At 34.5% G+C, this 14,363-nt stretch overlaps 1 protein-coding gene across 1 annotated transcript in view; it reads right to left on the bottom strand.

Moving 5' to 3' along the window:
* Positions 1–14,363, bottom strand: part of ZNF407 (zinc finger protein 407) — a 506,579-nt gene that overhangs the window by 456,566 nt on the left and 35,650 nt on the right. The window contains exon 3 of the mRNA XM_012648891.1: positions 8,563–8,677. Within this exon, the coding sequence (XP_012504345.1) occupies positions 8,563–8,677 (115 nt within the window). The remainder of the gene's footprint in view (positions 1–8,562; positions 8,678–14,363) is intronic.

Here is a 14,363-nt window from a genome sequence, read left to right as displayed (position 1 = left end):
GATAATTACCAGATGTGTTAATGACATGAGACCATTTTCACCTACTTCATTTATAGCAGCACTTCTAAAATAGATAAGAGAGAGCATCTTACATTTAGCTAGATTTTACAAGAAGAATTTTCTAGTTCCCCATTAACCACATGTAATGCTGACAGCATAATTATGATGCAAATTAACCCTTTATTGGCCCTTCAAAGACAACCATTCCTGGGGTCCAGCTCAGTCTATTCCTATAGAGCCTCAGCAGCAAATAGTACTTTTAAAAATTTAATGGGAATAGCAAACCAAAAATAACTTTCTGAAAATTCATATATCCAGAGAGTACTAACAGTGCTTGGAACAGTTAGTACTCTGATACTGAGACAACAAAGACGTTGGTATAATAATGCTAAAACCAGCAGAAAGGGGAATGGAGCTATAAGAAGATGGGGGACAGGGCCGAAGGTATGGAGGGAGAAGACCACAGAGACACAGACCACAGGGGCACTCAAAAGAGAGGCAAGCCCCGCAGGCGCAAAGGCATGAGCGGAAGTGCATTCCCCAATGGCATACACTTCTTAAAAATCAGTGGCTCCCTATCCCAGGTTACGCTGACCATCCAGAGGAACAATCAAGCATGGAGACACAACTGTAGCATCCACTTTCAACATGTCAGCTATGTGTGGACATCTGTAGCACGGCCACGTGACTTCACGTGTCCTTTTAACTATTATTTGGAACTATCATACATTAAGTCATATGGAGCAGTTATCAACCTGTTTCCATTACAATTATCCAAAATCAATAACATCCCTAATTAAAATTACAAACAGTGAAATCTCTTAAAATAATTCCCCTGACCAATTTCCACGCCCTTGATCCTGAAACAGTAAATTGCTCCCACCAGGTTTTCTACTCCCCACTTCACGCCTAGTCACTGTCCAGAAAGCTAAGAAGAAAGTCAGATAAGTAAAAAAAAAAAAAAAAAAAAGAGTAATGGAAAGCAGAGGAAAAGGCCAGCATTCCACTGCTTAGCATGGCACAGCTTTGGGACCTGACTCCTGTCTCCCTCACCCACTGTCCCTGGAAGTGCCCGCCTGGCTTTGCGCTCTAGCCCCTGGCAGTGCTGACTCAGCACAGCTCCTGAGCTCGCCAATGCTCCCTGGCGGGAACCCCTGCCCCCACCTGCAATGGCTGCCCTGTTTACTTGCCTAACGCCCACTCACTGCACATCAGTGCCACCAACCCCAGGAAATATTTTCTGAATTGGCCAAGGAGACATGGGCATTTCTTGACCTAAGCTTTCTCCATTTGAGGCAGTTATTGTTTTGATCATTCCAGCCCTAAAGACTAACACAGCACTGGCACATACTGATGTCCACTACATGTGTATTTATTATTTAAAAAATCCCCCCTTTCCCCATCTAGCCACACATATTTCAGGAACTGCTTGCAGTGCTCTTACTGGTACACCACGATGCTCCACACATCTCTACTTTCATGTAAGCTCTTTTGTTCCCTCTGTTAAGAATGTCCAAATTTGCCTTGCAAAACACCCCTCATCCGTCAGGACCCAACTCAAACAGACCGGGATGTGAGGGGAGGATTCTCCCACTGCCACTCAGCAAAGCTCGCCCCTGTGCTTCCACTCCACTTTACTCCGCTGCCAGAGTGGCTTCTGGACCACAGATCGGCTCTCCTGCAGGAGCACGTGACCACAGGGCCTGGTGAAACCCCGTCACTGTGAGTGTCACACAGGGAAAACACTCCCAGGAATCTGCCAAATGAGAAATGAATGAAGAAATAATAAATCAATGGTTATGCTTCCCTTCTCTCTGCACTTCCTGTACTTCCTCTTATCCAGTCCTAAGATGAGTCAAAGAGCAAAAGCCTCCACCAAGCATAGGACTCGTTAAAACAAGCTGATGAACAGGAAGAGGGAGGTAGAAAACAGGCTAACAAGAAAAAAAAATCAGAACGGGCAAAAGACCAGAAAAGTGGCCACTCTCCTGCATCCTCCTGTGGCAGGGGGTTAAAGAATTTTTAGACTCAACAACAGGATTTTAAAATCACCACAGAACCTTTTTAAAATAAAGAAACAAGGACTTAAGTCACTGGGACGTGACTGCTTCACTAGAAAAGACCCTAGAAACAGAGGCCAATGTTTGCAACTATAACCCCAAGAAATGACGATGTTTATTTCTATTTTGTTACAGACTGATCATACTTATTGGCCTTGGAATAAATCTATGACGCCACTCTTCTGTGGCAACAATTTTAAAATCTACTACTATGAGAAGGGAAAATAGGGTATGGTGGTGACAAACAGCTCTCCTTTCACCGCCGAGAGACTGGGAACAGCATCCGTGTTTCTGCTCCACTGTCCTAACCTCACCCCGACTGCCTCCCGGATTTACAAAACAACTCGCTGGAAAATACACTAGAATCGTATCTGAGGAAAAAAATTTTAGATTTGAATATTATTACCAACATATCTCTTAGGTTTTCAAGTAATTAAGCAATCTGTATATAAAAAATATTTTCAAAATGTTCATTCCCTGTGTAAAAGGTATTACAAAGATTTGAACACCAGAGGAATAAACAAATAATGTTACTTTTGTATTCCTAACTGACAAGAAGAGAGACAGTAACTGTTACATGGCATTTTCTAAATTTTAAACTAAAGACAAAAGAATATCATTAAACAAAAAGCATTAAAATATTACATCGATAAAATACATAATGCACCCTTTATAATGATAAAGTATTTTAATGTTAATTTGAATGTTTTTTACAAAACTGAGAGATGCTGCACTTCATACTGTTACAAGCATAATTCATTCCACAGTAGAAAACAAACTTTTTCTATGTCTATCTCTTTAACCAAAACAACCAGCTGAACCAAATACTTATTTTATTTGGATACATCTGTGGATATGATGGGTGTAATTAATTGTTCAGCTAAAAATGCAATTCCATGGTGCTTTTAATGATTTAGGTATACACAGCTTTAGTTCTCAGAGCAGACTAAAAATAGTGATTTTAATTTATTCCTGCTGCCTACAATTACCCACAACCATGTATTTTTAAATATTTCCAGCCTATAAAAATTACTAATTTTTGCCACTTGTGTTTATCTGCATTTAGACTTTGATTTGGATAAATTAAGCTCTCAAGTGTTCCTTGCTTTATGAAACTCTGCATGTTGTACACTTCAACACAAATAAATGACTTGTACCATTAGAGGTTTAAATAATGTAATGTATTTCATGCTCAGCCTGAAGCTGGATTCCAATGAAGTTGCTAATGCACGTAATGATTAAGTGTAACTCAAATACTAACTGTGTTGTTGAAAACATGACAGGCAATAATTTGGTCTATTATATTCTGCCATTTAATTGCCTAGTACAGACATTCTCTGACACGTTATGAAGCAATGATTTACAATTATTCAAGCTGCAAAGGTCAGAAAGTGACATTATAATCATCTACATAGAGATCCCTTCTAATGCACAAAAACTAGGTAATGCCACACACACGCACACACACACATGCACACACACACATAGAGTTTTACTGCATTAGTAACTTTCTATTTAAGGTTTCTTCTTTAACTAGGAATAAACAGTTCATAAGCACATTAACACACAATTTTAAAATGTCTAGAATCTTTTTATGAACCCAGATGCGACAGATTTAGAAAATACCTTTCTTTCTCTCCTGATTAGGTAAATTCTACTCAACTATTCATTTAATTCATACACAAGAATCAAGACTAGACATAGGGAAATCAATCAGTAATATAATCTCTAAATCATGCATGTTGGGGATCTATGCTTCTGAATAATGGCATACAAAGCTTAGGTATAATTTCCTAGGCCGAATGAAATTATAGGCCAATTATTAGTTTTTTTTATAACTCTTTTAAAATAGTTAGTACTGAAAAACAAAAATAACCCAAGTTGATCAATTTTATCCCTCATCCTAATGATTTAACCTTTACAAGTTTAGACACCTATTTCTTTCTATTATACAAATATGTTCAATTTGTAACCACTCAAGTAAATGCAATAAATTATCAACACATGAAGGAGAGTGGGGAAAAATAAAATTATTTTAAACAGCACTAAGTGGGAAGAGTGAAACAAAGAAAAAGATTGTGTGTGTGTGTGTGTGTGTGTGTGTGTGTGTGTGTGTGTCAGACAGACAGACAGATGAAAGAGAGACAGAGAGAGAGAGAGAGAGAGAGAGAAAGAGACTGAATACCAGAATATGAAGGTAAAACACTGTGCAAGCAATTTTTTAAAAGAACGTAAATCTGGGCAAAAGCAGAAAATAAATCTGACTGGTGGGAGGAGTAGATAAGTTACATTTACTACACGCTAGTGAAAACCTAGAGAGAAAAAAATAATTACAAATTAAAATTAGTAACGAAAAACAGATATTACAAAAAGCAGAGAAATAAAGAAAAGGGATAGTTAAAAGGAAGAAAAAGAGTGGCCAACCATTATTAGTTCCATAATTTAAGAACATCAATAAAAACATTTGGAATCTCAAGTTTCCCGTCGGTAAAATGGGGATAATAAACATGAGATAAACAACTCACGAAGCTACAGAGGTCAACAAATGAGATCAATGTTAATCCAGGCATTTACTAAACCATAAAGTACTACATAAATACTATTATTGAGAGTATTTATATATACTATTTCATACACACACACAGAATTAAAATAAATTTAAAAGAATTTAACAAAACATGGTACCTGAATGACCTTTTTTTAAGTCATTGAGATTTTCAAGTTCTTGACTACTGAAAAAAATAGAGATCATGGATGTAGTGAAAATATGTACTTGGCCTATTTTTAAACATCAAATTATTCACTTTTATATAGGGATGCTCCCTATTATCTCTTACTTTCTCTCCCACTAAGCTCTACCTCAGACCCATAGTAGATTTTCATGTTAACTACCAAGTGCCTAAATATAACTATACCTATATTCTATAAAATTCCTCTATCAATCACACTCAAATATAAGAAAAACATTATTAAGAAACTCTACTACTCAAAAAACTGCTCCTCCTAAAAGTGAAAGTAAAATAAATGGCTCTTAAATGAAGTTATTTGTAACATATATTTAAAACATGAAGGGCAAAGTAATACATTTTTGAAATTTTACCGTTAACATGAGCAGGTATAAACTTTGGGTAAACAAAATTTAAATTCTGAATTCTGAATCCTAACTACCTAATAGGAATTAGACATCTAATACATTCACATTCTCTGTCAAACTAACTTAAATCCACAATGTACTCTAGCTAAAATATGCCCATGGGGTGGGGGTGGGGGAGATATCAATTAAAATTGATCTTGAGATTCAAAGAAAATCAACGTAGGTCGAGGCAATTTATACAAAAGTTTCAAATATAGTTTTTGTTAGGGGAGTTGCTAATACACAGCCCTAAAAGTAAGTCTTAGTTAAAAATGCAACCCATAATATGCTGAAATAAAATAAAATAAATGCAAGATACAGGCCAAGCACAGTGGCTCGTGCCTGTAATCCTATCACTCTGGGAGACCGAGGCAGGAGAATTACTTGAGCTCAGGAGTTCGAGACCAGCCTGAGCAAGAGCAAGACCCCATCTCTACTATAAATAGAAAGAAATTAGCCAAACAACTAAAAATAGAAAAAATTAGCCGGGCACGGTGGTGCGTGCCTATAGTCCCAGCTGTCTGGGAGGCTGAGGCAGGAGGATCGCTTGAGCCTGGGAGTTTGAGGTTGCTGTGAGCTAGGCTGATGCCACAGCACTCTAGCCCAGGCAAGAGAGTGACACTCCGACTAAAAAAAAAAAAAAAAATGCAAGATACACAGTTGATGAACATTACAATTGTCCACATAAAGACACATAAACATATGAAAAAGAGATCAATTACAAATAATCTGAAACATTAATATTGAGCACAATTCAAAATGTATTGTTTATTGTTTCCATCAATTTCACCACAAAATATCGGTTTTTTTCTCAAAAAAACCAAGAGTTTTCTAAGAAAAAAAGTACAGTATTAAGAGTAATAATTCTATTAATACTTTAACAGTGTGCCTGTTCCGATATTTTTTTGCATTATTATTTAATCAAGGCTATTTAAGAAACAACTTCTTACAACTCAAATAATAAAGAGGTCATTAATAAACTTCTAAAAGACAGAGATGAAGATATTAACTACTGGAGAAAAGAAAACATAATGCAGGACCTTCTGTTTGTGACAAAATTATAGAGTTAATGTTCCTGAAAGATCAGTCTTCACCTTTTAAACCATGATTTTATAAAAGGTAAAATTTATAGCAATTAAAGCTAATGAAGAAATGCAGCATGAGCTGCTTATATTCAGGAACTAATAGGCCCACTGAGCATTTCTAAGATTATTTAGCCATCAATGATAATGAATTGACATTGTCAATGACGTTAACATACCAATACTCTCTAGTGCCACTAATCTGATAACCAATCCCTGCACTTTTTATGTTTTCTACTTTAATTTTTAACCTAAATACTGCCCTATCCCTTTGAAACACACAAAATACAGATCTATGATACTTTTCCTGTAACATTGGAGGGTACCTAATTCATTATTGTTCTGTTTCACCTACATAAATCAATAGGTATTCTTAAGTTTACTGCAATACCTCAGAACTTTCACCTTCACTGTGAAAATATCAACTCCGTTAAAATTATTGCTATGTAACTTTTAAATCAAATTACATTTAAAAAAATAAAGAGAACTATTATTTCACGGTCAGATGAAATTCAGTGGCTATCACAATTGTAAAAGGTGTAATTTTGGAAATCTAGAATGCATATTCTATGCACACTCACACATGTAGCTCTCTATGACACCAGTATAAAACTCAATATGTGTATATTTATTTATAATTCTGTACCTTGGGAATCAAATATATAAAATGCTAATGCAACATTTCAGTTGTGTTTGGGAAGCAATTAGTAAGCAAGGTGTGCATTGTTCAAGTTATACAATTAAAGCCTATCAATTATGTATTGTTTTTGATACCATATATGTCAGAAACTATTCTCTGAAAAAAAGTTTTTCTTCTATTTCCAGGGTCTTAGTAACGGTAATAAAAAAAAAAAAATGAACAGAACTGGATTTCTATCAAGAGTATGCAAAAATTATTTACTTATATCTCAGAAATGAGGAAGAAACTGCTTACTGCCACCTAATAGGAAATTTCACTGTAGTCAGAGAGTTCTTCCCTATAACACATAGGGTAAAAACAATAAATGAAATATATTTCTTTTAAAATTCCAAGATCTATAGCAATTAAAATGAACCATTCGGGCACCTGACCCTTGCAGCTAAAATCAGTAGTAACAAAACTCATTCTCCCACTGATCTTCAGGGGGATTTAGAGCAAAGGTTCATCTTCATTTACTTTAGCTGCAAGTCACTGAACCATCAATTCTGCCAATGAATATATCACAGACCATGGTTAATAAAACTGCTTGCAAAATTATTTGTAAAACTATCTTAAGGGTCAAAAATGCAATTGCATCCTAGGACAAAGTGTACCACCCAACAAAAAGCAGAACTTGTTTTTGGCTTAAAAGATATTTACATGGTAGTATCGATCTGAAGAATCTTCTACTAGAAAAATAAACCTAATGTAACATGTGCACACTGCATAATTTAATTGAACCTGTGGTATTCTGTGAATTAGCCATAAGAATTGAAGGTTTCTCAGGTTTCACATAAAGATTTTTTATATGATGCACTTATTAGTTAATTTCTCTAGCATAATAACATTAAAATATACTTTTAATCAGAAGTAGGGTATTAAAATCCACCTCTGAATGTCTTACGATATACCATATATGTCATAGCATTTTAAAACCTTTTAAACATTTCTGCTAAATTAATTAGTTTTGCATTAAGGTACCCCAGCACTTTCTATTAAATGCAACACATTTGAATGACAATTAAACATTGTGAATGATTCTTCAGAGAAAAGAACTATTAACTAAAAAAAGAAACAAGTTTTGAAATAAAGTTACACAAAAACACATTACACACTGTTTTTTCACACATCATCCCTGCAATAATCAGTAACCAGCCGTTTGAAATTAAATCCTTTTGTTTTTTCCTTATAGAACATGTCCAATGGAACCAAAAAGCTGTTAATGTGATTAAAATTAAAGCAGTATAGCAAAAGAAAAAAAACACATATATACACTCCTAAAGCTATATTATGTATTTTTTATGTCTTTAAATGGAATTTATAGTTCTCTCTGGCAATGTGAATGAACATCCTATAATTTAGTCAATTTACAGATTACAGGTTCAAATTGACCTTGTAGCCCATAAAATTGCTCATCTTCAGTACAGGATTAGAAGTGGGAGAAGAATGTCATAACTGTGTTTAAAGAATTTACCATAACAATGGAAAGGAGGATACGCGTGCATAATTTTAGCCACTCTTACTCCTATCAGTTCTGAATTCCGAAACAATGGCTATCCTGTACATGCTTCCTGGTTCACACTGCAGAGAGGGCTTCGATTTACTCACCCACAGACATGACACTTGTATTCCCTCATCCCAAGGTGCCTTTTCACATGGTTTCTGGCATCTCCAAGCTGAGCTGTTGCAAAATGGCATATCTTGCACTTGAACGGTTTTGATCCTGAGTAAATTTAACATAAAATATGATTTGAATAATATATTACTGATAGTTTAAAAAAGAAGGCTAAACCTAAATCATACCTTTAATCGAATTAAGAATTTCTGTCCTCAAAATGGAGTACATGCATTCATTTATAATTTGAAGAGATCTGATTCCATAATTATTCTACCATGCAGACTTCATTGTTTCAGTGAGTCTTCTTAACTTTCAATAATATTTGTAAGATTCAAAGTCATAAGTGAGACTGTTCAACAGTATGAAGTAGATGTGATGAGCTACATAATTTTAAATATTTTTCTTATAATTCACAAATATATATTTTAAAGTCATTCAACATTTAAAATGAAACATTTTTAAAACATAAATGCATATAGGGTAGCTGATATTTTTAAAACATATTTATCATCAAACACATTTTTCAGTGGCCATCTCCTTGTTTCCTCACATTTCTCTAGCTTTGAATTTATTCGCATTAACAATGGTTATTTCAGATTTTTTCTGACATTTATGTCAAGTGATTCATTATATTTTTAATAACATAATGTATGAATACACAGCAGATAAATTATTAGGCTTTTATGATCATTTTATAGTCAAAAACTGGTGATGACTCAGCAAACCAGAAGAATTGACATTTTGGTTATTATTGTTTTTAAGAACAAATTTTTCAACACAAAAGGCATAGTAGCAACAAAATTTTTTATAATTACTTAATAAAGAAATAAGATTAAGCTATACTCAAAAATGAGAAAATAAAATTATTTCAAAGTTGACGGCCGGGCGCGGTGGCTCACGCCTGTAATCCTAGCTCTCTGGGAGGCCGAGGCGGACGGATTGTTTGAGCTCAGGAGTTCGAAACCAGCCTGAGCAAGAGCGAGACCCCGTCTCTACCAAAAACAGAAAGAAATTAATTGGACAACTAAAAATATATAGAAAAAATTAGCCGGGCATGGGGGCGCATGCCTGTAGTCCCAGCTACTCGGGAGGCTGAGGCAGGAGGATCACTTGAGCCCAGGAGTTTGAGGTTGCTGTGAGCTAGGATGACGCCATGGCACTCTAGCCCAGGCAACACAGTGAGACTCTGTCTCAAAAAAAAAAAAAAAGTTGACAAACTTACTGTTAGTAACAGATAAGATTGTAGCTAGAACATACTTACTGATAATCAATAATCACATTAATGAGAAACAACACTTTTTTAATGTATAAAATATATATACTATTTCCAATTTCCTAACCACTATTTCTTCAAATAAATAAAATCATAAAAACCACAGTTTAAAATCCATACGATGTTTCCAGATTTTTCATATCATGTTTAGTACCTATTTGGCAATACACCTTTTCTATTATAACTAGATAGAACATGAAATATGTGGACTTTAATATACAAAAAGTTCAAATAAAAAAATTGCAATAAATCATATTTGATCAATGAACCTTTGTGCAGTGCCCTTGGGAAAAAAAAAAAATCCTCCAAGAATACTTTGTTGAAATTGAAGCACTCAGTAAAAAACTTTAGGGTCTTAAATTTCCATTTAATTCCCAAAAGCTGACAAAAAAAGTGAAGCATTTAATTTTAATCTTCCAACAGAAATAAAAAAAGTCAACAGTACTAAGCACGGGCAGACAAGGTTGAATATTTCACAGTTCAATGACAATGAAGCCAGATCTCTTAATACTTCCATTTCTACTGTTAGAAGTAGATGTAAAATATATTTAGCACCTGAATGGTTATATCTAGTCAGGTTTATATGTTTAAATGTCAAAAGCAGGTTGAGACCGCAGCTTACAGCAATCACACCATCAATCACATTGGAAACCACAGTTTACTTAAACGATTCTGATAAAACTAAGCCTACCACTACTTTGAAACATTTCATTAAGATATAGAATTCTTTACAAGGACTTTTGAAAAGTATAAGAAGAATCAAATTACCTGTATTTTAAATTAAAATGCTTTAAAGGTAATAGGGTAATTAGGAAATTATTATATGATATATATTATATATATTAACAATATCAGAACTCCAAAGAATATAAAGCCCTCCCAATATTTGTATTATAATTTTGGATTAACGGATGTGAAATATCTTATGGGTTTGAGTTTTCACTTTGCTCACACAGCACATGCACTGTGACTAGTTCCCCCTCGTGTGGCACAGATGTCACACAGGGTTGCACGTGGGGTCTGTGGTGTTTTCAATTTACTGTGCATGGATCCTTTGTGACAAACCCTAGTTCTCGCAGGTCTCAGTGGTCACTGCTACAGCATGTTGACAACACATAAATGAGTTATTGTTGTGCTGACGGCTTCACCCGGAATCACTGAGTCTTTGACTATTTTTCATATCCGATATTCAGAGCAGACTGTGTTAACATCTCCTTTCTGTGCCATAAAAATTCAAATACTAGCAGAGGTAATACTTCTTTCTCTGTATATATATTTAAAAAAACAAAAACGTGTCCCTTTTTTTTCTTTTTCTCCTAACAGATAATGTTAAGCTTGCCATGCACATTCCAAAATGAGTCCAGACATAGTGTTTATAAGGCACAATTTGTAAAATCACATATCTGTAAATTTGTCTTTCTCTCAGGTTTATTTTGATTATTGTAAACTTTCAATATTATTTTTAAATAGCTCCATTCCTTAAAACAGCATTATCCTCAGTAGGTTTTTGGTTTAATTTGATCTGTGAGGTTTTTTGAAAGGGAAAAACTAAAGAGGCTCTCTAACTTTCTAGTACCTTATTATTTACCAAAAAAAAAAAAAAAAAAAAAAAATTCCAAAGACTTTAAAGACTAAATCTTCACATGGACCTACCGGGGCCATTCCTCAGCTATCAAACATTACTAATTGATATGTATATTTGGACATGATAGTAACACTAAAATGAAAACACAAAGAAAAACCTTTAGGTCTCACAGGAATGAAGTAAAATGTTTATTACCCATCATCTAACACCTCTCAATTATAGCCTTAATTCCAAAATCCTTCTTAAACATTTGAACACTTCATTCATTTATCCATCTGCTCATTCATTCATTCATTCATTCAACAAATTGCACTAGAGCCATCTAAATGTGGGGCACGGAAGAAGCAGTGAATGAAGTAATCCCTGTTCTCACCATGCTTAAAGTCTACACATTCACTCCTCTAGTGATCTGTTTGTCTTCTGAACTGTCACATATTGAGTTACAAACACTACCAGTCCTGACTTCAGAGTTTTTCAGTGAAGCCACACACTCCCTGTCTCCCTACATGTGAACATTTTCGAGTGGCACAGGTGACCAGAGTACTTAACATAAAATGAATGGCTTCAGACAATCCGGTAGCTTAACAGTATCCTATGTTATATGAAATAAAAGCTTTAACAGAATAACGCAGGAGAGATAATAAACAGCTTTTTTAGTCCTACTAATGTAATGCTAAAGGGAAGACTACTCTTTGTGGTCACGCTGATTGCTCCACACCGGCAAACACATGGGAAAACTCTGGGATACTTTTTTCCTACAATTGTTGATAACCGAAACTCACTGACTTCTTATAGTGCTGCTGTTATCATGCTATGGATGGGAAGAAAAGGTTATAGAAAACATATAGTAAATCACAAAATATGAAAACAGGGATTGGAAGAGTAAGCCTTTTTCCTGTTAACCATTAATAACAGTCCCTGTGTTACTATTTCATAGACATAAGCAAAGTAACAGAAAAGCAATTCATTTTAAGACGCTCCAAGAAAAAATCTTGAATTAAAACCTGGAGACCAACTTCCCCAAAAAAATGACTTGCAAAATTGAAATGGTAGACTGGTAGTGTGTACGCAGGAACAGTGCTCTTGGTGGTGTCTCAAAGCACAATAAAAATGTACTTGCTGATAAGACCAACAAAAGATGTTTAAAAAAAAAGTATGCTAACTTTTACTAAATGTTACAATCAATGATGTAACTTATATAAGTAGGGTTACTTTGTCACATATTGATAGTTACCTCACTTTCACATCCACATTAACTTGATTTTAAATGCAATTAATACATATAGTCAAGGAAGACTAATGGACTACATTCTGCACTTAACCTGGTGGACATTTTCAAATGGCACAAGTGACCAGTGCAAACCTATTTTGCATTGTAAACGACTAAATAAATCTTAATGGATTAAGAATGATCAGCTATCAACACACAAGGGAAATTAAGTGCTGAAATGCCTACATTGATTATTTTAAATTATTAGCCTTACTCTGTTCTTGAATTTGTATGCTTTTAGTGAGCTTTAACACATTTACAAGACTTATTGACTATAATTACAAGAGAATTCAAGTAATGGACACATCAATTATAAGCAACATGTCTTGACCAGACAGTTGCATAAAGAATTCTAAAAAGAGCTCCATTAGCATCTTCCTCTTAGTTTTATTCAGTTTTATCTGCCTTAAGAGGGCATATTAAGAAAGTACATATTTTCTACACATGTGAACAAGCCTTATTTCTAAAACCATAATTCAGAAAGTGAGCTACAAGGTACCGACAGAGATATTAAAAATGCAAACAAATAAGTACTTGGACTTATTCCCAAAAAATGGCTCTAGCACATGGGAATAGTTGGGATCAAGAGTACAATGTTTATATTTACCTTTATTAATCTTATGCAGGTTGCCCTGTTGCTTTCTTCAGTGAAAAACTTTTATCTATCTTTAATCACCCTAAACTAGTAATAATGTTTCATACTCTTTTGTCTACCTCCTTGTAACCATGCCCTAAGTTTCAAAAACTGCATGAATTTAAAGTATATCTTTAATAATAAGCCATTATTTAAAAGTACAGTAAAATAAACCTTACAGTTTTAATGAAAATATGTTCATTGAAATGTGAATTTATTATTCAAATCCACTCATAAATTCAACCATGGAGACAGAACTTGTCTAAGCAGAGCACAATGATTTAGAAAAGCTGTCTATTTAAAATAAAGAATGTATGGCAGGTTTATAGAAACAGTGCAGTGAATTTTTACATAAATTTAGAACAGTAGCTTATGCATTTTACACCAAAAAATGTTTTTTAAAAAATTTCTACCTAAAATTAGCCATTAAAATGGAATGCTAAATGTAACAGAGCACAGAAACTAAACCAAGTGCCACCTCCAGGAAAACCAGATCCTAAATACATGTTAACTTTGAAAAGTGGTGGCTAATTTTGATCCTTGAAGGTATGATCTTGTTGCCTGGAATTATACTTCTGGATATAAAATATTTGGCAAAGAATATTTTTAAATCCCTAAAATTGTAAGAACATTTTTATTATTCCATTCTTGAAAAGTCATTTAATATGTCCTGTGAAAACACAAGTGCCACTTAACATATACTTTGGCAAACCAAATAATTAGGACTTAGAAACAACTAAGATCTGTAACAGGAGTTTTAAAAAGGCATCAGAAGGACTAGGCTTTTTGACAAAATTAAAAGAAACTTGACAACTAACGTGCCTTTGGAATCACTAAGGCTTAATTATAATACCTTTAGAATGTTAAGTGTCAACAATGACTTGCTACAGACACCCAGAGCCCCCCACAGCAGCGCAGTGTGAACTGGGTAGAAGGCCAGCAAGCAGCAGCAGGGAAGGCTGCATATTTGGATTGGAACCAACGTGAAAATTTCATCATCGACTTGCACTTTATAGGTAAACATGGGCT

The sequence above is a fragment of the Propithecus coquereli genome, unplaced genomic scaffold (genome assembly GCF_000956105.1).
Source record: "Propithecus coquereli isolate 6110/MARCELLA unplaced genomic scaffold, Pcoq_1.0 Scaffold296, whole genome shotgun sequence".
NCBI classification, from domain to species: domain Eukaryota; kingdom Metazoa; phylum Chordata; class Mammalia; order Primates; family Indriidae; genus Propithecus; species Propithecus coquereli.
Note: the sequence above shows the minus strand (reverse complement) of the source record. Positions and strands in the feature narration are given on the sequence as shown.